Source organism: Hippichthys cyanospilos, chromosome 8 (assembly GCF_059441005.1).
Source record: "Hippichthys cyanospilos isolate Australia breed blue-spotted pipefish chromosome 8, RoL_Hcya_1.0, whole genome shotgun sequence".
Classification (NCBI taxonomy): Eukaryota; Metazoa; Chordata; class Actinopteri; order Syngnathiformes; family Syngnathidae; genus Hippichthys; species Hippichthys cyanospilos.
Genome location: NC_142376.1, coordinates 6964724 through 6990925, shown reverse-complemented (window position 1 = coordinate 6990925; position 26202 = coordinate 6964724). Strand labels below are relative to the sequence as shown.

The following is a 26202-nucleotide window of genomic DNA, read 5'->3' as shown; positions in this document are numbered from 1 at the left end:
GCAACGACTTGATTTGACATCAATTTATGGAAACCTGAATTACACCTTTATTTTAAACATCTAAAGACTTTCCAGTGGTCCGTACTTTACTGTGTGCATAGACGACAGAGCCAAGCAGTTTCCAGGTCCCTCCCCGCCGATCCATGCGCACCATGCGCACGATCTGCAGGAATCGGAGGCTGCGCAGGGCCGAGGCGGCGAAGATGTTGCCCTGGCTGCCGGCGGAAACCACGGCGACGGAGGCGATCAGTACGATGATGTCTGGGGAGGTGGGGAAAGGTCAACGGCTTCACAATGCACATGAGTCAACCCCGCACAATGTGTCACTTTCATTGGTGTTGAGTCAACACAACATGTTCGTCTTTTGTCTTTTTTGATTGCCTTCCAGAAAGGTCTCGAGTGTATGGCTTGACTTATTCTCTTTCGTTCAGATGCGATCTGCTACATACAAGTGTAGAAACCGGTACTGTTTATACAGGATAAAGATAAACACAAAAACATCAGTACAAATATAAATAAGTACATTTACACACACAGATGTGTAAATGTACACTCATAATAGTGAGACTACTAATCATCTTTGATGGTTGGGACACACACAGTTCTCACATGAAGGCAACATTTTAGCAAGCATAGCATAACAGCGCCAACGTAAAGGCTAACTTCAAAATAATTGGCGCAAATGCAATAACTTATATATACTTTAGTATACTTTTATTTTGATGTTAGCTCTTGCACATGTGGTTGCGTGACAGCTAGCTTAGCTTGTCTTCATGACATTTCGGCTTGTCTTATTAGAATTTTTAATGCCATCATTTTTATTGTGAGCAACGGCTACACAGATTACTGTGAGCAACGGCTACAGAGAGCAATCAAAAAATTGCATACAAGCGCTAATTACAGGCGCTAATGCATGAACACGCACACATTGTCTTACCGATGATACAAAATGGCTTCCGGGCAAATCGGAGGCGTCCCTGCCAGCCTCGGTAGCGACAACAGCAGCCGGCACTCCATATTCGGATGATGTACTCCAGACCAAACACAACGATCATCACAAACTCCTACAAAGAAAAACACACCAATAACACACAGTAAAATGTCACAAAAACACATGTCAACAACATATATATTTCAGCAGAAACAGCTGTCACAATTACCACAAAATGTATATTCAGAAGTATGTTATGAGTTTTTCCCGTTCTACATAAAAACACACAAAAAACATACACTATTGATGTAGTTAAATATTAAAAAAAAACACAGTATGACAATTACAATATAATACAGTATTCAGTTAAACGGGCTGCAGCAATATTCGTCCATTTTCACATAAACATATTTGCCTGTGAGTATTGTTACATTGTCTGTCTACATGTGTTGCTACACACTGTGTTGCTACATGCTGAACTAATGATAATACTGCCAATCTTAATTTACTTCTAGGCCTTTTTGAGTTGAACAAAAATCTATTATTCTGTTGTATGAATGGCAACAGGTTTAATGCACCCTCCACCATCCAATGGAAGAACATTTCGTTGTTCTGCCCATGATAGATGAACAAAGCTATCTTCATTTTAGATCAGGTAGGACTCAGGGGTGGCCAAGTTCGGTCCTCAAGAGCCACAATCCAGCCTGTTTTCATTGTGTCTCTTCAACTAACACACCTGATTCAAATGATTTGCTCATCAGCATGCTTTGCACAATCCTGATAACGACGCTGATTTGACTCAGGTGTGTTGGTTGAAGAGATACATTGAAAACAGTCTGGATTGTGGCTCTTGAGGACCGAACTTGGCCACCCCTGAGTAGGTGAAATCTAATATTTATCCTAAAGCTTAAAATGCTACGCTTTCTGATGATGTCAATAAGCCTTACCCTTTCAATTACGCATGGTTCATCAGTCGAGAACAGAGACACACATATCTAAATGTGTGTGTGTGCTCTTGGTTTTTGCTACATGGTGGAGACCAAATCCTGGGTTTAATTGTCTTTGTGGGGGCAGTTTTAGTGGAACCCATAAGTTCAGACCTCATTTTGAGGGTAAAGACTTGCTTTTAGAGTATACATAGATTTGACTTTTGTTGAGGTTTGGGTAAGGTTTAGTTAAAAAATCAGTTGTGATGATTAAAGTTAAGGTTGGGGAATAGGGAATGCACAATGTTATCGGGAAGTTCCCAATACAATGAAAAAAAAAAAACTACTTGTGTGTGTGTGAGTGTGCGTGTGTGTTTGAGCTACCAGAATAAGAAGACAGTGCGAGGAGAACTCTTGGTGTGCAGGGATCGTGGAAAACACAGACAGAACCAAGCATCCAAACACCAGAATGAACCTGGGAAGACACATAAAAAGACTTTGTAAATTCTTTTTTAAAATCAAAGACATATATTTGAAGCATGATAATTCAAAGTGCATACTACTGACAAGCACATCTTAAGCAAAAAATAGGCTGCAAACAGATAGGAGCAACAAAATTTGTGAGTTTTAAAAATGCTGTAATTAAGGTTCTGTAATGACCTTGCATGTGTAAGGACAGCAACAGCGGGACACAGAGACGAACTATTCACGCACCCAATCACATCTAAGGACAATTTTGTATGTCCAATACACCTGCATGTTTTTTATGGATGTGGGAGGAAGCCGGAGTGCCTGGAGAGAACCTATGCAGGCTCGGGGAGAACATGCAAACTCCATACACGGATGGGATGTGAATTTTTTTGATTGTATGAAGTGTTAGTCCCAATTTTTTTTTACTATAGGGTAGAGGGTGAAGCTAAATTCAGAAATCAGATTCTTTTGGAAGAAAGTGTAAAACAAAAACAAAAAAGATTAAAGCATATCGCTTTACACACATTTATCTCATTTAGATGATGCACACACACACACAGTGTTTGGCTGCAGGCAAAACACTTTGTCAAGGTGTAAAGAGTGTTAAGAGCTTCCCCACACAGTCAATAAATCATCTACGTGTATGCATGAGTGTGTGTGTGTGTGTGTGTGTGTGTGTCTGAAAACGTGGTATGCAAGAGGTCACCGTTTTCCACACATTATCATCATGATGTAGCGTATGTGGACGTATGTGCCGCCGCATAAGCGTGCCAAGCATGCAGAGCTTTTCAATCAGGACAGCCAAGAGCCAGCGAATGGAAAGAAAGAATAAAAAAGGTTGGAGAAGGAACACAAAACAGTGCCAGATGAGCCACTCGTGTTGAACCATAACAAGTTTTACTTGGGAAAAAAAAGATAAAAGAAGCTCCTGGTGTAGTCAAAGTGATTAAAACATATAGTTATATCTTAAAAAAAAATATAAATATCCAACATGAAACTAAGATGAGAGGGATTCCAAAAGTATGGAAAAATATAGAAATGAGAGAATGTTCTCATGAATTGCGCTGATTGCCTCCAGGCCCGGTTGGCTGATGGTGGCATGACAGAAACGTGATGTCTGTTCAAACGGTTGCGTGTCTTGATAGTGCGTGTGGCTTTATAATGGAAAGTGTCATAACACACGCTACATCTGTTACAAAGATTGCGTGCGCATGCGAGATGCTCCGCTTGCATATCAACTGTTTTTATTAACTCCATCTTGACACTCTCACGTCCGAATAATTGACAACAGATGATTCAAACATACATTTTGGTGTAGTAGTTCAACAACGTTCAAACTAGATTAATTGCTTTTTTTCAAGCTTTTCTTTTTTTTTTAAACCATGCAATCAGGCCTGCAGCTATCAAATATTTTGGTATTCAGATACCCTACTGAAAATTGAATTGAATAATCGCGTAGTCAAATAAAAATTAAGAATATATATATTTTTGCCTGGTTAGAGAAAAAGTATAAATACAGAAGACGTTTTCACTGAATAAATGTACATGTTTTCATTCTTAGATTTGTTTTACTTTACTTTATTTGTTTTACTATTTGTCAGAAGAACCATTTGTGTCTATTAAACTGATTTTGAAAAGTAATCAGACAGCTTTCACCAGCCTATAGGGAGCAGTTTAGGGCTGCTAGCAGCTAACACCGCTAGCATCTAGTGATGCTTGCCACTGCTAGCCGCTAACATTGGAGACACCGCTAATCATTAGCCACAGGTAGCATATATAAAATGTCAGTGTAATTAAGCATTTTTAAGCATCCTTAATTCACATAAATAGAAAATGAGCTTAGTTTTCGGAAAATAGTGTTTTTAACATCGCTGATGAGTCAAGTCAATCGTTATGCTCCTCTGGCACTTTCCTGGGCTCCACTTTCCAATTTCTGCAGTTAGCTGTTTTCTTTCATGACACTTTTTAATTTACCTGATAAATTGCTGCGTATAGTTGGTTATTCGCCGCTATAAAATGGTTGCCGTCAGACTTAATGGACGTGTACCATGCACCTCTGGTCTTCGGGTCTTTTGTGACATCACATTTTCTACATTAGCTTAGCAGTTAGCATTGTCACTTTGCACTTTTTTTTCTGTCCAAGTTGCCTTTTGTTAGACGAGCTTATTGGACCTGACGTGAAGCCATCTAAGATCAGTCACTGTGGGACATGGATGCACCTTAGCGATCACAATTTCCATTTCCACCAATCATCCTAAAGAGGATGTAATATTCACGCTTACGTTTGGCGCGACACATCGTTGTGACTCCACCAAACTAAACAAACAAAGCAAAGCTAAACTACTTCTCTCTAATGTGAAAAACAACTAGGGATGCTTTTCATTCCTAAAATATAAAGTCAATTGTAATCATGAGCCATCCCCTCTGGAGCTAATCTTGATTTGAGCGCTTTGGAAAAGAAAAAAAAAAAAAAAGCGCAGTACGTAATGGAATATTAGTGGCTCTCGTGTCTGGCTTACTACTACTGTTGCGGCTGCGTTTCATCTCATGAACACACACTCAAACACACAGTCTGAGGACGGCGGTCTGGACAGCATCAGCAGTCGCGGTCAACACGGCGGTGTCTGGGTTATACACAGTTTAAAGTTCCCTTGGCAAGACACACAAACACAGCAAAAGGGAGCGTGTAAGCCAGCTTGTTTTACGCCACAAGCTCAGTCATTCAAGAACATTTTCCGTGATTGCATCCAGTTCATCGTGATACGTGCACCACACATACGCGGGCAGGAAAAAAAAGGGAAACATTCAGTCTATGCAGGAAGTGAGCAGAATGTGGAGTTGGCTGAAAGGGCTTCCGCTCTTATGTGAAGACTTTCTACATAGTGTCCAAAATGTCTCAGTAAAGACAAATAAATATAATTCAAAGTGGTCTAGTACAGTGATAATAAATGAGCGGTACAGAGACTACTGGAGGAACCCCGACGCCCTCTAGTGGAAAGCAAAACAATCATGCAATTGTTCAAAGTGTTGTGTATAAGTGTCAAGTATCAATCAATCAATAAGTATCAAGTGTGTTGTGTATAAAAAAATATATTAGTGGATTAAACTTATTTTTACATTACAGTTGTTAAACTAAGTTCAGTTGTATTTATTTTTTAAATATAAATATTAAGAGAAGTGCTTGTTTTCAAACATTTATTGAGGTGTCATTTTTATTGAAATGACTGTTACGTGAAAAACACGTCAATTGAATAAATACCGGTAGTTTGTAGTGGTGTGTATTCGGAGTTCAACTCATATCTCAAACCGACAGAGCACATACGCATCAAAGTACCCTAAAAGCATGCCATCACAGCTTGTCCTTCAGTCTTACTTTTCCCCCTGGAACTCCTCTTCCCAACAAAAGTTCCGTGGGTGAGTTACGTATGCCCCACTACACATTGAACATCTTTTTTCTCTAATTAGAATCTAGTCCTGTAATATTTGTTGTGTTATTTTATTAATTTCCACTTTGAATTTGGTCACTCAAATGTTAAAATGAAATATTTATTTCTATTTATAGGCTAGCTAACAGCGAGCTTATGAAGCTATAACGCTAACTAGTTAGCTAGCCCAGCTAGCTAGCTAGATGGAACAAACTAAAAACTTACTCTAAAATCTAGATAACTTACTATTCAAAATATACATTTATATTCAACATTTCAGTTCCTTTGTTTCTGTTTCATTGTACAAATAAATTGGCTGATGTTTCCATCTATCTTAAAAAGCAAATGTGACTCCTTGAACTCAAATGTCTGCGCGCCCCTCCAGTTCTAGCGTATCATCTGACTAGCCCCAGTAGACAAATGGAAAAAGGAATCAAAGTGAAGCAAATACTGTACATAGTTAGCATGTAGTATGACACTATCAATGACATGCATAAGTGTGGAAAATAATAAGAAGCCTTCTAACTTTCTGTTATCCTTGATGCCAAACAAAAGCAGCAGAATGACGCTTCTCAAGTTTGCCTTTCATGAAGATACCATTATCATTTTTACGATGATTATTAATAATAATAATCAGCTGCTGGACCATCTCGAGTCGCATCTTGGCAGCTGCTTCCCAGTATCGGCTTCTCCAGTTAGGAGTGGTGGTGGTAACGAATACACCTTCCCTTTTTAACTGCCCTACATTCCCGTTATGCACACACACACACACACACACACACACGCACACTGGAGAAGAGTGATGGCCGCACAATCGCCTTTAAACTTCTATCTCAGTGAAGAGCTCCTCTCCCCGGGGGCCTACAATCACAGCGAGGCTCTTTTTTTTTCCATTGGTCTAAATGTTCGTCAATCTGTGTGTGTGTTGGTCCCCGTAACAGCATCTGGAACCTATTCCCACTTCACCACCGTTTATGGTAGAACTATCACCAGCAGGATGCATGGACATCTATGGTGCTCCCCCCGACACCCCCTCAGGCTGACCGTGTTTAAGAGACCTCTGAGGAGTAGAGGCCCGATCACGGTGGGGGTAGCGGTGGCGATGGGGGGGTCAACCCCGCAGACGCACCAATTAACGGGTCACGGTCCTGGTTAGCAAACAGGTCAATGAGGGGTCATTCACTTGCACTTGGTTGATTTCCAAGTAGTGCTCATGTAAAAACTCAAGGGCCTGACCACTCAATGTTTGAACCATAAACCTCCACTAGTGTATTGACTTGCCTTACTTTTAGTTAAAAAAAAATAGTATATAAATATTAAAATTATTATTCCTCATTATTTTGTATTCTATGTGAAACAGCTTCTTTTTTAACCAAATTATTCACTTTTCAAAATGTTCACTTTTCATTCCAAGAATTATCATTCAAAATAATATTCAGTAACCAATCAAATAAAAGAATATACATTGATAGTTGTTTATTTTGCAAGCAGTTTTTAATTTATTTACAACAAAATCAGTATATAAATATAACTTTGGAGATTTTGGTCATGCTGTCTGACCGTTCTTGGGTCTTTTTTGACTTGTAGAGGTATAGTTTTGGGCTACACGCCTTATAAACCTCCCCCCCAAAAAAAAACAAACAAAAAAAAAACCACAAACTTGTGTGACAGCCACAAAATATGTTGCAAAACGACAAGACACTTGTAAACATGCTAACATGGGCTAACGACAGAAAAGGCTTTTTTTATGGTCATGCTGATATAGCCCACACAGTGCGGTGGTGGTTGTTTTAGTTGCTAACATGCTAACACTCAATTCCCAAAGTCTATGAGCAGTTTAAACCGAAAAAAAAATACAGCTAAGTTGCTTTATCACTTTTTACCCTGGTTGCTAAGTTGTTATAGGTTAGTTATTTGTTTGCTACAAGGCTATAGATTATTTTAGCATTCGTTAGCACAGTAGCACTTTGAATTAATCTGAACACATTCTAATTAGGATGTGTATGGAAATACGCTCCGAGTGTGCATTGGTTCATTTGGACCCCGAAAGGGTCCTCAATTGTATCAGAAATTGTATCAGTGTTGTATAACCAATCACAGAGGCACTAACTTTTCCGAATTATGGATTTACAGTGGACCCCCTGTTTACGACGTCCCTGCCCTTTGTTTTTTTCACCTTACGATGTGGACCGTAACGTTTATTTTTTGTCCCCTTTTTACATCATTGTTTTGTTACCAATTTTTAATATGTATGTACAATTTTGATGTCTTTACCTGGGGTTTTACACGCATTAGCTAATTAACATAGGTTTGGATTGCCCGCGAATTCGAATTCGCTATGATCCCAACCGCGGAACGCATTTATCTCGTAAACCGGGGGCCCACTGTATATTGGTTGTTAGCATGCTTACATGTTAGCAATCTAGCTATTAGCAGTAGGTTGTCATTGAAAGCTATCAGAACGTTTCAACGCAGGAAATATGTGCCATTTATTTTGGGTGGTCCTGCCATTGTCTTGTCAACGAGGTCCTTCACATGGCGGGTGCTGTTGGCCACAGGTCGGCCTCATTATACTCGAGCGTATCCCAGATGACTTTTGGATAAGAGACGTGTTACACCCTTTAGTCAATAGTAGCCATTGGCCTAGGATTGTATGGGTTGTGGTGTCTATTGTTTACGACAGAGCGTAACAGTGTGAGATAATTCTTGATCATTGGGGTATTTTGATGAAAGAATGTCACAAACACTTGCATCGTATCGTGACACCTGGGAACTGTTTGAAAATTGTGACAAAAATATCTGTCTCCTTTCAACACATCAGGGAGACAAAAATGCGCACATATGTTTACGATACATGAGTGGTGTCAGACTGCAAGACCGCAGGGATGGGCTAACAGATCCTAAAATGAATTATTCTGCCACACAAGGCTAATTAGGTTGGGGCTTCAGTAACAAGTCATGCGTCACCGGTCCAAATAAAAGCCTGAGTCATTAGATGCTGCTGCCACGGTTACGAATGCCTCACCGGCGCCCAATAATGCAAATCAGCACCAAATTGTGCATCTTCATGAGTACACAACTATTGCATAATACATTATTCCCAAAAATGTAGGGTGAGATTTCAGGATGGACCTAAAATGCACTCTAACTGCATTCCTTGTTAGAGAATACCAATATTTGCAAAAAGTACTGAATGGCTAGAAATGATGTATCACTTATGCACAACGGGCAGGGTACACACTGAACTGGTTACCAGCCAATCACAGGACACACAGAGACAAACAATTCACACTCACAAACATTTGCCTAACAGCAATTTAGAGTGTTAACATAGCTAGCGTGCATGTTTTTGGGAATGTGAGAACAAACTGGAATACCTAGAGAGAACCCACACCGGCACGGGGAGAACATGCAAACACAGAAATGACAGAGCCGGAATCGAAGCCATGACCTTTGTATGTGAGACGGATGTGCTAACCAATCTCCCACCGTGCCGCCCTTACGAAACATTATTATTTAAGTGCTATTTGTGATAGTTGGCATAACGATATTGTTAACATTAAAATATTGATGTAGAACTGTTTGATTTTTACATATAAATGAATAAAAACTGCTAATAAACACTATATAACTGTCTAACTAGCTTAATTAAAATGAATTTGTGTGAAACGTGGAATGCTAGCAAAGAGGCCAGCAATATTGTGAAATTTTACTATGATTTTTTTTCAGTTGTGTTTTTGATAAGCACTATTTGTGATAGTTTGCAAAACAGCATCGTTAACCTTGAAATATTGAGGTAAAACCATGTGGTTTTTACATAAAGATGTATGAAAACGTGCATTAAAAACCTACATAACTAATTAGCTAATTTCACATGAATTAGTGTGAAATACAGTAGACATGCTAGCAAAACTAGCTTCAATATTGCGCTAGCTAGCCATTAAAATATTTGAAAACAAACAGCAGCCCATAGACAGTAATATTTCTTTGTGAAAATATATTTTTGCATGTTAGCGACCGCCTATTATCGATTATATGTACAGTATGTCCTTTACTGCCCCCTGATGGCTCAGGAAAATGTCTTTTGAATGAAAGAAAAAAAATATTTACATTTATTTTGCATTGGTTTTTACGTGGTACAATATTCTACTGTCAATAGAGTACTGTTTTTTGTTTATTTTTTTTAAAAAATAACAAAAATGGGTTGATGTTTGGCTGCTTTAATGTTTTCTTTCCCCTTTGAACAACAATCTCAAAGTCAACATGCCACCTTGAGGCCGCTGCAGGTAACCGGATCCGACCCGGGTCTTTTTGGACCCGCTTGCCTCTAAATATACATCCCCGGACATCAGATGGGAAAACAGATCCACCTTTCCTCACTTGACACTGCGAACAAGTTGAAAAACAATCTCCGGAGTCGGACCCAAGATGGGCGCCGGCGCAGTCTTGTTTCCGTAATAGTTGGACTCGTTCATCAAAGTGATATTTTTATCACAATGATGAACGACTTTCGAAGGAGACTTGCCGCAGGACGGAGGAAGAGCTTCTTGATGAATTTCACTATCAATCTTTTGCTCTGTGCGGCCGGCTCCAATTTTACTGTATTATCATTCTGTGTGTGTCTGTGTGCGCTTGTGTTGTTTTTATCCTATCTCTATGTGGCTCCTCCCATGACGTCTTAAAGCCATTTATTGAGAGGACATTTTTGTTTTTGTGGGGGTATTTGAACTGCTCCACAGCGGATAGTATTCAGCTGTTTGAGTGCTGTTGTCTTTCTATTTTTGTATGGCACCGCCATTGACATCCTGATTTTATTGCGGGGACATCATGATTGGTCCATATAAAACTGTGTGTTCTTGTCTTTCTGGTTTTGTGCGGCATCTTGACATATGACTTTTATACTGAGGACATTTGGCGTAGTGGGGATACTTAGCCTGTTTAAGCCAAAATGTGTGCTTGCGCTTGTCTTTCTCTTGATGTGTGGCACCAGAACTAATGCGCAAACTTCATTGTTGAGACATATGTCTTGGTTTTGAGATTGTAGCATGTTTAGGCTGGGTGTTTACTATCAGGAAATGTGTCTTAAAGGAGTACTTTGGACTGATCACACTGTGTGTTTTTACGAATAATCGGAAAGTAATTCTTTTGCTCGTCAAACTTTTATTATGTTTATATATGCTTTTTCCAATTTTAATAGGCCCGCTGAAAAACGCTGTTTGACTGTGTATGTGTACTTATCTTCCTACCATTGTGTGACATCCCACTTGACAAAAATGTTTTAACTAGCTCTTTTAAACTAGTGTGCAGTAACAAAAATCTATAGCAACCTGCCAGAGAGGTACAAACATGATGTATTTGTAAGACAAGTGCATTTGTGAGATGGAGATGCCGATTAGAGGAGCTCCAGGAAGAAGAAGAAACCTTCCATCAGAGTCATTATGATCATTGGGGTCAACATTTATGAGTATTGATGCCTTTATTTGCGCATCATTGGCTGGAGAGCGGAACAAGATACCCAACTCATAGCCAGTACATCTTTTAAATTAGATTAGCATTTTTTTTTTCATTTTTCATTTTTTTTATCTTTTTTTTTCTTCACATTCCATCACGTTCAAGAAAAAAATGACTCGGGAGCAACCTATCCCTTGTGGGAAACAAACGCGCAACTTGTGCGATTAATTTGCAGTATTGACTCGATTGTTCTTTGAAAATTTACTCCAGTTTGCCCGTGCTTGTGAATCAGATATTGGCACGCGCTGTGAGAGTAAATGTGATTGACTTACACCGTGTGGGAGAGCAGTTCAATGTAAATCAATGGGCTCGCAGACACAGCAGGATTGCAGCAAGACGGTAACGCCACAGCAATAACAAAGCGTTTTAAGAATCTTGCTTTTTTTTTAATTGCTGTTTGGCAAAGTGGAGCAAAAACTAGTCAATGGATTTCTATATTGCTCTAAAATGGGATGTGGAACACAGACAATGAAAAATCTAATCATATTTAGTGAAAATGCAGAATGGATTGAAAGTAATGGATCATTTCTGATATTTTTCAGAAATTTGTCATTGAATAATGCAAGAATTTTGGAGAAGCTAAGGCTAACGCTTGTTTAACAGCATCTCTAGTTCTCGAGTTCTGGCTTGTCTGCTGGAAAATTGCATCACTAATAATGCACATCCACGTAAAATTTAACTAAAGAAAGACATACGTACAAAGTTTTGCAAAGGGGTGACTGTAACACACTTTAGCTTTATGTTCTAATTGATTTGCTGTTAATTTGAAAAGACAAATGCACTGTATTGTTGATGTCATGGGATTAAATTGCATTCAATTAGATATGCTGATAACTTCAGAAAACTTGTAACAATGACTAGATTTTCCTCCACCACTTTTGACGAGTCAGCGTGCCGCACCTGGTCATCAAGCTAAAACGAGTTTGACACCCCTGGAGCAGAAAAAAACCCAAGTGCATCAAAGTGTCTGAAAAAAAGATGCCATTCATTATATTATCACAGTTATACTTCACATGGCAAAAACAAATCTTTTTCCTTGGATCACCCCCGCCCCCCAAAAAAACAAACAAAAAATAAACAAACAAAACAAAACAAAACAACAACTAAAAACTAGGCAAAAAAAACTCAAAATACCTGTTTCCATGTAAATAGACAGTCCCAAAAAGTGTATACAAGCACATGGTAATAAAGTACTGTCTAAATTGTGTCTAAAAAGAAGTTAACGATGTGAAAAATTGCTTGAGATGCTTTAAGGGAACACGCCGTATTCCCGGAGGGGAGACGCAGAGGTGGCCTTCATATTCTTAAAAGCACATCAAGTACCGAGCAGCTGCCATTTCAGCCAGACAGCAAGTAGAAGGGTGCCGCCATGGAAATTCCCAATAAGTTCAAGAGGAGGCCTGGAAATTGCTGATCTACTCCTATCTCATCCGCAATTTGGACAAACTTGATTTGATTGGACGATTATGATGATGATGATGATGATGATGCCACAGGCGCAATCACAGCACTAACGACTCAGTCCTTTATGACAAAATGCTTGTTGTAACTCCAGTTGACGTCACACAACATGGCAAAGACGTTCTAGTTTTGACATGTGTTACGATCTAATAAATGACTCAAATAAAATTACTCTGCCCGTGTTGACGTGTGATCATAATTTCTCTTAATTTGTTTTCCACTGTCGAAGGCTGCTTCACCTCTTTTATTATTGTTACGTTTGACATTTTTTTATAATAACAAATTGGCACAACCACTCATGACTGTAGCTCAAATGCTAACAAAAAAGTACACAACTTCCCGTTTGAGTAACAATGGAAACTCACACCTCTGCAGTCAAAAATGGAACAGTCCACCCGTTGCCAAGATTTTAGACGGCTCCTATATTTCTTGGTGTGAACGGGTTCACCAACAACGCACAATGTGCTGCTATTTGCAGTGTGAAAAGACCCCAAAAGAGTCATCATTACGCATGTTAGCATAGTGTAGCATTGTTGAGAGTGCGCAACAGAGGCACAAACTCTCGCAAGAGAATAAGCGTGGACTAAAGCAGGGGTCAATAATCAACGCAGGTGGAAGAAGCAAATCACCGCCGGCGTAAAACAAACAGCCCTGCGCTTCACCGGAATAAATCGACGAACTTCAAATTTCATGTCACGCGGTTAAAACAGTACTGCTAACATAGCCAAGGCACTGGTAGACTATAGGACACTTCTTAAAATGTCAGAAATTTGTCAAGAGTCATTATAGTAATTTATGTATATATATATATATATATATATATATATATATATATATATATATATATGCTAAGGAAAACTCTTACCCTTGTGCGGTATTTTTTTTCATTTTTAAGTTATTTTCTTTCACATTATTCTCATAGTATTTTAGTCAAAGGGAGGCACAATCCTGGTCGTGTGATAATTTAGTGGTGGAGCCATTTTGAAATTTGAGATGTAGTAACTGTCTGGGTGAAATTTCAGCTCCCAGGGGGCTTTTTTAAAACATTTCCCTTTGATGAGATATGCCTTTGATGGAATGATCAAAGGATTGGACTAAATACTGCTCTAGGGTTAAATATGTTATTTTTACACTTGGGCTGCACAATTAAACACATTTTTGTCGCGATCACGATATTGGCTGTCATGATTAATTAAGCTGATCCTCGGTGATATTAAAAAGCCAATTACCATGCATGTCAAATTAAGCACTTTGTCATCCTACCATCGGGGGGCAATGTTTCCCACATGTTTGCATGACAAAAGCCTCTGCTTTTCTCACCCTTATATTATTTACCAGTGTGATTTCTCACCTGATTCCTAATATATACTATGCTAGCTGTCAATTTTTTTACAAATCCGATTGGCAAAAAAATTGAATACATTCGGTTTGAAATGACCGAAAATGACATTTTGGTAATTGATTCAAATTTACTGAAAAGTAAATAATGTGCTTGGCTCTAAGTAGGCTTATTTTTTTCATTGGTTAGCACTCAACAATAAGTTAGCCGTGTTGCCCTGTGTGCCAAGTTTTTGCAATGTTTTGTGAATTTGTTTGTTTATTATTTACTTTCTTTATTTTAGCTTATTATTATTATTATTATTTGTGTGTATCAAGCTTTAAAGCCTTGTTTATTTATGCTTGTTTAAAAAAAGGGCAATAAATAGACATTTTTGACCAAACATGATGAATAATTGTGATTAATAATCTTGATTTCAATATTGACCAAAATAATCGTGATTATAATTTTGGCCATAAGTATGCAGCCCTAATTTACACGAAAACATTTTTTTAACAGTATATGTATATCTTAAGAAAGAAAGTGTGATGCAGTCGCAGTCTCAAAAAGGTTGATGAGGTGTAAAAAAACAAAACAAAAACTATCCAGCCTGTCAAATTGATGCAGATGAATCCACATGAAGATTGAATGAATTCCTAATGGAATGAGCGAGTGTGTCGGCCAATTAATGAATGAAGGTCGTGAAAAACCGAGCAAAGAAAGTTGGAGGATGTTTGGGTGGTGCGTGTCGGCTTGCAAATCGATCTGCCATGTTGTTTGCTCTACTTGGTGCGCACACAAACACACTAATCAATCCGCAGCTCTCTCCGATGAGAAGGTTCGCCAAAGTGTTGCTTGTTGTCGTGGCAACCGGGAGGAGCTTCAGACCAGCTGTGACGGATGGACGTTTTGCACATCACGACTGAACATTTGCGAGGAAACCCATTTTGTGTGTGTGTGTGTGTGTGTGTGTGTGTGTGTGTGTGCGAGCCAACAATTAGCCACAGCCCTAATCACCAGGAAGGAGGCGTGCGTCCTCTTGCTATCATTACGATCAATAATGCATGCTAACGTAAAGGGCACTGGGGAAAAAGCTGGCTGGACCATAAGGTGTTGTCCTTCAAATCCATTTAGCTGAAACAGTCGTTTAGCGCCAACTTTATAATTCAACGTCAGGCGCAAGATAACAGAACAGTGGACTTCGGGTGGGCGTAAAGAATTCGCTCGATGGTGTGGAATTGATTATTGAACGATGGTGACTTGAAATCTTTGAGTTAAAATGAAGTCCGGCGAACTAAACGGCAGATCTGATGATTAAATAATTTAAAATAATTAGCTGTCCTTGGAAGGTTTCACAGAAAACGTGTTGGAGTTGGTAGTAAATTTAGATTTGATGTAATTTCGTTTAAATCATGTGCAGTACCTATTTTGGCCAAGAGATGACACACTCCTGGTAGTGTGATAACTAAGTTGTTGAGCCATGTTGAACTTTGACAGTTTGTCTCCTTCTGGGTGAAATTTCAGCTCCCTAGTGTCTTCTTTAACCCCTTTAACTCTTTTAACCCTTTTAGATGTTTGATGTGTGATGTCAAAGGAAACACACAAAAAACACTCGGGAGCTAAAATATTGCAAAACATGTCGACTTTCAATATGCTGTCCCTTCTAAATGCTTACAAACAGGTGGTTGGGAGGCACACCCTGCAGATGTCAAATTTAGCCCGTGTCAGGCTCATTTACTGCCATGAATAATTAGAAATATTGTCATTTATGGACATATTGAAAAGTCGAGTTTTTATCATCCATTTACCCCCGATTTTTGCATTAAGCTTTTCAACGGCAACTCGTGAACAGGGCGCAATAGAAATTTTTGTCTTTAAACACAACACCACCGGAGGGCGCTAGCGGACACTTTATGACATCTGCAAGGCTTACAATGATTTCGTTGAGTGGCTTAGCCTGACTCCCTTAATGCAAAGTTCTTGCTATGCATTGTGGGACTTGTAGTTGACAAAAGAATTCGATCCAAGAACTAAATGTTGCAGGAGGCTTTTATTTTGCTGCAGGGAAGTGTTTTATTTCATGCAATGCGTAACATTATACCTACATATTCCCATTGTGATATCTGCAGCATTGAATATCTGTTAACTTTTTTTTTCCTCACAAAATGAAAATTGTTCAAAACAAAACAGCCTTGGATTATATATATGTAAATATAAATATGAATAAATAGGGCTGATGCCACAAAACATTGTGAGGGGTTTAAAGTAAAAAACAAGGCCATGTTTGTGAAAAATCCCTGGACAACCCAGGGGTTAAATGCTTTCCCTTTGATGTGAAATGCCTCTGATGTAATAATCAAAAGAATTAACAAAATACTGCACAAGCGTTAACTTGTGTGTATTAGTTCCTTATAGGGAAAAAAAAGTACATTAAAAAAAACAACGAAGGGAAAAATTGTATTTGAACCTTGTAATACAGTTTCTGCATTCTGCTCATGAACTTTTAACTGAAGCACAGCTTGAGCGTCATCAAATATTCTCAGAAGTGAAGGTTTTGATGGATGTGTTTTTATTTCTCCCCTGAAATACCAATATCATACACACCAGACCTTTGCGCTCTGGGATCAAGTCGTAAATCAAACTATACTAATTTGAAGTACAGTACTGTATATCTAAAGGGAGACTAAACTTATTTAGCCATTTTTAGTAGTAAAAAGTTCATATTTTGCATTAAATTTATTTGATAAATACATGATTTATAATACTATTAAAACCAGAGTTTTTCACTTTGGGATTGAATGAGTGAGATCAATAATAACATTATTGAAAAAAAAAAGGGGGTTAAACAAGATTCGGATTAAGCAGAATTCGTGTTTTTTATTCTCCTCAGAGGGCGGCCATCTTGCCATTTGCTGTTGACTGAAAATGACATCACAGTGCTTAGGCGCTCAGGTAACGGCTGTCACAGCTCAGCTTTTGTCTGGGTTTGTCATGTTTGCAACCAATAGTTTTATTTTTTAAAAATCCAGAAACAATACAATCTAGAGAAAATTGTTCTATCACTTTTATATTCCAGTCTTTAAACACAATCTATAATATTTACCCAAATTCTTTCAAATCGGATTTGATATTGGTAACAAATGGTACAGTATTGTGCGAACATCCATAAAAAGACTCCAGACTACATGAAAAGCGTGGTGGTCCATCCATTACTGTCCATTTTGGGTGTAGGCCAGTTTCAGAGGAGCAGTTCTCATGTTCTTCTTCTACTAATGCGGCCGGGCTGAACGCATCGACGACGCGACCGTAACTCATCCCAGGAACGTCGCCTCCTCCTAGCTTTACTTAACAAGGTCAGGAGACGGCAGACTGGAGGAGACATTTGTCACGCAGCCGTCGCTCCTCGCCTATTTGCGTTGCCGCGTGTGTGTGATTATGGAAAATCAATGAGCTTCAGCTCATTCTTTGACCCGTCACGTTTCTGCTGGATGCCGATTGGGGATTATGTCGTTTTACAAGATTACGTGACCAATGACCTCTGGCTCTTTTGTTGTGCAGGTATCAGGAAATGTAAGAAATGATTTTCTTTTCAAATTAAGAGTAAATTATTTGGAGCAGGAAGCAACTTATTCGCAAAAGTTTTATACATTGTCATTAGAGATGCAATTTGTGTTACACGACCTATATTCTGGGGTTGCTGAATTGTGGTATTGCTATGCATTATTTGCTTAGAGTTACCCTTGGAAATAATCCCAAAGTTTTAAAAAAAAATCAGATACAAATGGCACAGCATTTTTTCTTTTTTAATCATAAATTATTTGTGCTAGCTTGGGGGTAGTTGGCTGAAAATATTTTATGGGGAACATCATTGAAGAAATTTTGATGACCACTAGTTTAGGAGACCTGCTCCACATTGGGGCATTTGGGCAAGTTTTCTAGAAGACGTTTATCAAAGTAAAAGTACTTTTACCTCAAACGGTTTTCGGAGTCGGTTTTGGTATACAGCGGATGCCCGGGTTATGGCGTCCCTGGCTTAAGTTTTTTTTTTTCCACGTTACGAAGAGTAATACAAAGTTTTTTCGTCCCCTCTATATGGCATTTTCCCCGCTTTACGGCATCAACATCGATTACAAAATCCAAACGGCGGTCAGTGTGCATGCATATGAATTGCAGCATGCTTATACGTCACTACTGTATTGTGCTGGTGACCCCAGTACATGAATACATATTCACGAGTGATGGGAAAATGAAGCTTCATGAATCACTTGTGATATTTCTGTTACTTCCGCAGATGTGTGCTCTTGGGTTACAGGTAAGTGCTAGAACAGTGGAAAAGTACCAATGTTACCCAGTCTCTTTGAACCAACAGTGCCATCTAGAGGAGTGAAAAAACATCACAAGTGCTTCATGAAGCTTCATGTGTCGGTCACTAAATTATTCACACAAGTGCTTGCCACATTTGGTCACTTTTGGGGCATGTCGAGGCCCCCAAAATGTGATTCAGATGTTGGGAGAATAACAAACAGCCATTCCAAGTGACCGGAGTGAAAGTTTTCCATAGACATTAACAGTGTGTAAAATGGGTGTAGGACATTTTGTGAATGGGAACACATTCAAATATGTTTAATGTTTTTTGGGGTTTCGTTAAATCCATTTCGAAAAACTGACCCTTCATTTACAGCGCCTTCCTATCCAGCCGCATTCATTCCAATGGAAACTGTCCATCCCCAGTTAAACTTTCCATGGAAAGTTAATAAAGTAGTGTACCTGTCTTTCTGTTCTCGGCATGCACAATATTATATTGCCTCTACTTGGCTGCACTGGATTGCATTAGGCAACATTGAAAAATGAAGACTGTTATATGAAATGAGCATGGTGCCAGCCGCAGTATTAAAGTCGTCTTTAAAAGCAGAGCTTGGTCGAAATGGATGAATAATAAATGATTGCAGTATATGAGTCTGCCGCAACCGGCGCTTATATCACCGAACAATGGATGTCAAGGGAACTATCAAAATAGTTAAGTGTTCCTTGTCCTACACCTGAGCATCAAACATTTACTTGATGTTTTGAGGCTTTTTACTTTGTTTTTTTTTTTTCTTGTGACTTTTATTCTGAATGAGGAGGATGATGGGAGAAAAAGATCAAGAAGAATATTTACTGGCATGAAAAGAGTTCTGGGATGTTCATTGGGTTTTGACTGTTTACGTGCAGCATCTATTTGTAAACAAAAATCATTTCATTTTGAATTTGTCGATGAATTTCTCAATGCATCTGTGACAAGAAGGAGCTGGCGTAAAGCTAAAGACTGCTAAGTTAGCTTAGCTTTAGCTGATGTGCTACGTTTTAATATTTACAATGTATGACTGATTGGTGTCAACTCATTCTGACACAAATGAGGGTCAGGACATAAAATGGATTTTTTACTTTTTTTTGTTTGCGTACAAGTAGTTGTGTTTGTGGTGTCTGCCACCTATCAAAAGTGAAATCAAACAATGAAATAAATCCCTTCCTATTTTTAAAATGACTGTAAGTCTATGAGCAAACCATTTGTACTCTTTTTGCTTAATAATGGAGCTTATTTACATAACAACCAATCCCACTCAGAGGATCTCCGACCCATTATATCAAAGTCTTTCAAATGGGGGTCCATGAAGGTACATCAGGAAGTAGGTGAGATTTTAACAGGGTCCTCACAAGTATCAAAAACCCAAATTTACTGTAATGCTTTATATATGTCTCAGGAACAGTATGTTTTTCTTTTCAAATTAAGAGCAAAGTAATTGGAGCATTAACAAATGTGAAATCCTGTTGTAGTGACTCCTTTGCAAAACTTTACATGTCTTTAATTTTGTTCAATTTTATATGGATTATTTTCTGCAGACAAGCCAGGAATAATACAAATGATGTCACACAATCTTCTCAAGTTGTTCGAATAGACATAGAGATGCCGTTACAAATATAACTACATTTCTTTTTTCCCCAAAAAATGCAAAATTGCTTTGTGCCAGTTGGGGTGTTACCAGCTTGAAAAAATATTTCACAGGGGATACATCATTGACCAAAATGTTAAGAACCAATGCATTAAATAAGATGCTAAGCTAGCAGAAGGTCCTTAGCCACTTTTAAACTAGGGTCAAAATTGGATTACTTGTGATGTGTTAATTGACACTGTAATATTCAAAACTTCAGTAGCAGATTTGACAGTCTAAAACTGAGTCTCAAATCAAAATATTGGGTTTTGATATGTCATCATTTGTACATTATTGCATTTACAGGAACAATGTGGGGAAAAAAAAAATATATATATATATATATATATGTATATACATATATATATATATATATATATATATATATATATATACATATATATATATACATATATATATACATATATATATATATATATATACATATATATATATATATATATATATATATATATATATATATATATATATATATATATATATATATATATATATATATATATACATATATATATATATATATATATATACGTATATATATATATATATATATATATATATATATATATATATATATATATATATATATATATATATATATATATATATATATATATATATATATATATATATATATATATATATATATATATATATATATATATATATATATATATATATATATATATATATATATATATATATTGGCTTGTTTAACCGTTGTGCTGTTTTTTTGTCCAAATCTATTGATCTTTACATCCAAGGCTTTTCACGTCAAAGGGAAAACATTGAAAGAAATCACCAGGAAGCTGAAATTTCACCCAGATGTTGACAACATATCAAAGTTCAAAATGGCCAACCACTTAGTTAGCACACTACCTTACGTGTGCCAGCCCTTTTGCCAAAACACTGTGATGATGGAATGATGTGCAAGAAAATGACCCAAAATGGCCAAAATATCGCATATGGGTATTTTTGACCACTCTTCAAATCTTAAATCAAAGGGATTTCAAACCAAAGGAAAAGCATTGAAAGAAGACACAATGGAGCTGAAATTTCACCCAGATGTTGACAAAAATCAAATTTCAACATGGCACTTAGTTATCACACAAGTGTGCCATCCTTTGGTGAAAATACAGTTATAATGATATGTGAGAAAATGACCGAAAATGGTCAAACTATTTTTCAAGGGTTAAATGACACACGCTTGCTTTAAACTACTCAGAAACATCTCAGGTGAAACAACAAAACATAATGAGAGGCATTTACAATAAGGCGTCTAGACGAGGTGAGCCCAGTGTCAGATGGTACTGCAACTAGGGCAAGCCATTAACGACGTCCTTCGGCGCCTCAGCCAGGCAATAGACACCAGTGAAGGGAAAAATGTGGAGCTTTGGCTAATTTTTTTTTTTATCCTTGGGGTATTTTCACAAAAGCATGCCACAGAGAGAAGACGTTTATTACCATGGTGACAGTTTGGACTCTGGAGGCAACAATTCCACTTATAATTGATCTCAATGGGAAATTTTTGGCAAATCAAAGTTGGATTCGATTAGATTAGATGCTGACTCAGACACCGCCGAAGATACGCAGCACACAAGCTAATTTCTTTTTAATGCGGGCTTCCAACACTGTGGTGGTCGCCTCTTTGCACAGCTGCTTGTGTTCTTGGCGAACATGCCGAGGAAGAGGGAAAAAAAAAAAACAGTTGGACCAATTGGAGCGGGAAGTGCACAGCACAGCATCGCACCATGTGACGTGGAGGGAGACAGTTAGGAAGTGTGCAACACGAGCTGCTCGAACAGGACGTGTGCACTGGTGACCATTCGTCTTGCAAGGAGATGAATGGTCCTTTTGTCATGGCGTGAGTGGGTCTGTATCGCTTTTAAAGCAACTTTTAAACCCGCCACAAAAATAAACTACAAACGTGCTGACAACAACCGAATAAACAATGGGGATTTCCATATCGACAATCCCCCGGTTCTGTTCCTAAGTCGTATTTAATGTTCAAATAAAAAAACGAAAATGCTATTGTTAGCCATCGGAAATTTGAGCGGTAGCAAAAAATAGCCATCAGCTTAATAGTTCTGTTCCACACTGACATCGCCAAGCACACTACAAACTTCAAAGTATGACAGTGGTCAGACACAGATAGAGTCATTACTTCATTGCTATTTATCCTTCATACAGCCATTGGAAACAGAAAAGTAATTCAGTTCAAATGCAAGCAAACAGGAGATCAGGATATCATGACGCTATGGAAATGTAGTCTTCCTTCCTACTGCTTTTTGTCCATACGAAGCCACTATCATCAAGTAAAACTGAAATCTGTGCAGCTGTAAAAGAGTTTCGGCATACTTTTAATGCTATGACAGGAACCATACTTTTTTTCAAATTAAGAGCAAATTGATTAGAACATGAAGCAACTGATTGCTAAATTGTGTTACAGAGAATCCTTTGGAAGATTCTGTGCGCTATTATTCTGGTTTAGTCAGCTTTTATACAAATGTGCATTCTCACTCGTGACGCAATTTTCCAGCAGAGGAGCCAGAAAGAAAACAGATGATGTCCATCCATCTATCTTCTAGTTACTGAATAAGTTACACCTAGATAGCAACACTACAAATGTAGTTTCAAAGTTTAGGAGAAAAAAGTGAGATGAGAACCGCAGGTTTATTGTTGTTGACATGACTCTTACCTAATATGTTCCATGAGGTTAATGTGCCAAAAAATCCTGATCCAAATACATATACTGTTAAACCAGCTTCTATTTCAGTTGAATCAAAGTTTACACACACACATACACACGCACTCGCTTGAACAACACACGCGTGCACGTTTTTCTGTGATGATGGGGACATGTCATCGCCATAATGCATATCTTAGACCCTAACCTTAACCATCACAGCAGATTGCCAAACCCTAACCCTCATCTGAAATCCTATTTAAACCTATACTCTAAAGCAGGGGTGTCTAACTCATATTTATCGGGGGCCGCCTTGTAGTTACAATTTTTGTCGGAGGGCCGGTATAATTGTGAAATCGAATCAATTTTAGGTGTGTTTGTCACACTTCTAACTAGTTTTGAAACAAGAGCCCGGTAAAAACTGTTCAAATGAGATATTGGGAACAAAAACCGCTTGTTATTTTTACCCCCAAATTTTTAAATGTTGAGGATAACTTGCAAATTTAGTATTTTAACCAGAAACTTGAAGTTTGCTCTGGATTTCGCGGGCCACATAAATTGATGTGGCGGGCCGGATCTGGCCCCCGGGCCTTGAGTTTGACACCGGTGCTCTAAAGTATTGACTCTCGAAAAAGATCTGAACTTGTGGTTCCACAGAAATGGTCCCAAAAGTCCAAGAGGAAGTAAAACTCAGAATGTGGCCCCCACCATGTAGCAAAATCCAAGAGTATACACACACGCACACAGTGAGGGAAGGTGCGCTGCTATCCAAACAGCCAGCTGTCCTGTTGTGTCAGGCTGCTCGCTGTGTTGGCTGCAAGCCTGGGAGAAGGCTTACTTTGACAAAACAGAGCCTCACTTTGCATTAGACCCAACTCCCGTCAATGGACTGGGCCCAACGCCTACAAACACACACATACGCACACATATGCACAGAAACACACACAGAGAGCTAGTGAAAGTGTCTCCCACACTTTCATTCACAGGGACATTCTCTCTCCTTGTGGCTTGTTCACCATCACCCTTGGATGTCGGCGCACACACGCACGCACGCACACACGCGTACACGCACGCACGCACACACACAAAAAATGTCAGGCATCCAGTATCAAACATGAGAAGCCAATTACTGTCAAAATTCTGGTTGCTAGGGGCAACTCTGGCAGATATCAAGTTGGTTCGACTTAAATAAAGTGATACAAGTAGTACCTTGACCAAGCTCCTTGTAACTAAATGTATCTGGATCACATCGCATCAATTTCATCGAGTAAATTTGTTGGATCATGTTTTTCAATCTGATACCGATACGAGAACTCAACATTTTAGTACTCAGTGATACCAAGTAACCAAAACAACAAGCACCGTATTTTCTGCACTATAAGGCGCACCCTCAACTAATGACATATTTTAAAACTATTTCCATACATAAGGCGCACCCTCAATCAATGACATATTTTGAAACTTTTTCAATCACAATATAGTAATACTCAAAGTAATAACAATAATAACTCAAATAATAACTTTCAATAGCATAATTACTCAATGTCAATACGACCAAGCTTGTTCAAGTGTAAACACACAAAAGAAACAAGTAAAGCTTACTTTATCAATTCATTCCCCATCTACCAATCCTAATCTCAATATTGATCCATATATAAGGCGCACCTGATTATAAGGCGCGCCATCAGCTTTTATAAAAAATAACAAGGCTTTTAGGTGTGCCTTATAGTGCGGAAAATACGGTATTTTTGATACATAAAATTTCTGTTAAACTGATAACATCTTTATTTAAAAACAAAATAAAACAATTAGGACACTGTAGAGTCATTAACTGGTCTACGGCGAGTGTTTGTGTTGAGTGGGTGCCATTAAAGAGTGTGGATAAGTGAATTATAATTTATGATCTATTAACTCTTTCGATCCCAAAGGCGTATTTTTTCATTCAAAGAGTCCAGACAAACGTGTCTAAAAATGGTTAATACTAAATGAGTTCTAATATAGTGAGAAACTCTATGCCGCCAAGCCTCGCAGTTCCGAAAAACAACATAACAATAAAAGGGCCTTTTTCTTTCTCCCTCCTGATTTCCTCCAGCAGTACTCTTTAAAGCGGCATCATGAATCATATGAAAATATTAGCGGCTGTTGGAACGCTATCACGTCTTGTATCGGTAGACGAATGCCACCTGGGACAAATAGCAGTGATCAATTATTCACCATGTGTTAGGAAGAGCTTTCTTGTATGTCTCTTTGCTTCAATATGTGTACCGACAGAGACAACCTAGTGAAAAATTCACTGCGCTCGAGGCCCCTAGCGAATACGGTTCTCTGCGATATCATCTCAGCGTCGAAGTATACAGGCAGACTAGGTCGCCTGATGCAATCAAAAGCCCGCATACATCAGAAAGTTACTTTAATAAGACAGCGGACCGCAGGACTGAGCTTTTCTTAGTAAAAGCCGTCAAAAAGTGACGCAATCGAAATATGCCAACAACATGTTGGGAGTTTGTTAACTGCCTCCTCAGACACACACTGAGCGCACACTTATTGCGTGAGCTGCTCGCATGTCACAGCACATCCGTCATCGTCGTCCTCATCATCCCTCCCGATGTCGCACATTCTCACCATCGACTTGTGACTGATGTCGCCGCCGCCTTCCTCTTTGACACCTTATGGCGAACGCGCTTAATGGATGGACGACACGCAACCAGACGCAATCCCATCCTCGCACGGATCATTGCGACAGATCACGAAGCGCAATAAAACTGAAGTGAGTTGAACTTTCTGTTCATTGGGAAACGGTTGGAGTTAAACGCGTAGATCAAGGTACCACTGTAGATTTACTGCATATTCCGATGTGTGGCTGAAAGGGGCGTGTCCTAATAATGGATGATCCGGGATAGAATTGGATTGGCTGATTTTTCTGGATGTGATCATGTGTGTGTGAGTTGTGGACCACAGCAGCTCCTTGCAAGTGTTTTCATTTTGAATTTTTCCTTGCAAAGTGTGGAGTCATTCCGCTAAGTCAGTCCTACTCAAAGAGTGCCCCCCCCCCCCCCCCCCCCCCCCCCCTCCACGGATGCTGGAGCGAATGACCCCATGGAAAAGTTTATTATTGTTTTTTCAGGCACTTTGATGCACTTTTTTTTCAGTTTTAGACTAACCTATAAGCTGTATAAATGTTATAAAACACTACCAGTACTTAACAGCTGTTGAAAATTGATTTATATTGCTTTTTTTCTTTTGTTATATTAAGAGACAGCTGCATGCATACTTATACCATTTTTATGGATAATAATCTAATTTATAGACAGAGTGATGGACGGGGGGTGCTGTGAAAGGTTTAAATTTTCTTAGGGAGTTTTTGCAAAATATAATTGAGAATACTGCTCTGTTCTTAAATGGAGGTACTAGTGCCGCTGAGTGTATGTGGGATTTTAACAGGGTTTCTGCAGGGATGGGCAAATTTTATTTAATAATTTTGAA

The 26202-nt window shown here is 38.6% G+C and overlaps 1 protein-coding gene across 4 annotated transcripts in view; it reads right to left on the bottom strand.

Annotated features, from left to right (window-relative positions):
* kcnq5a (potassium voltage-gated channel, KQT-like subfamily, member 5a) overlaps window positions 1-26202 on the bottom strand; it is a 57706-nt gene that overhangs the window by 20807 nt on the left and 10697 nt on the right. For all 4 annotated transcript variants that reach the window (XM_088421276.1, XM_088421272.1, XM_088421274.1 and 1 more), the window contains exons 2-4: window positions 2242-2332; window positions 938-1064; window positions 86-261 (exon numbers count right to left, since the gene is read on the bottom strand). In XM_088421276.1, the coding sequence (XP_088277402.1) occupies window positions 86-261; window positions 938-1064; window positions 2242-2332 (394 nt within the window). The remainder of the gene's footprint in view (window positions 1-85; window positions 262-937; window positions 1065-2241; window positions 2333-26202) is intronic.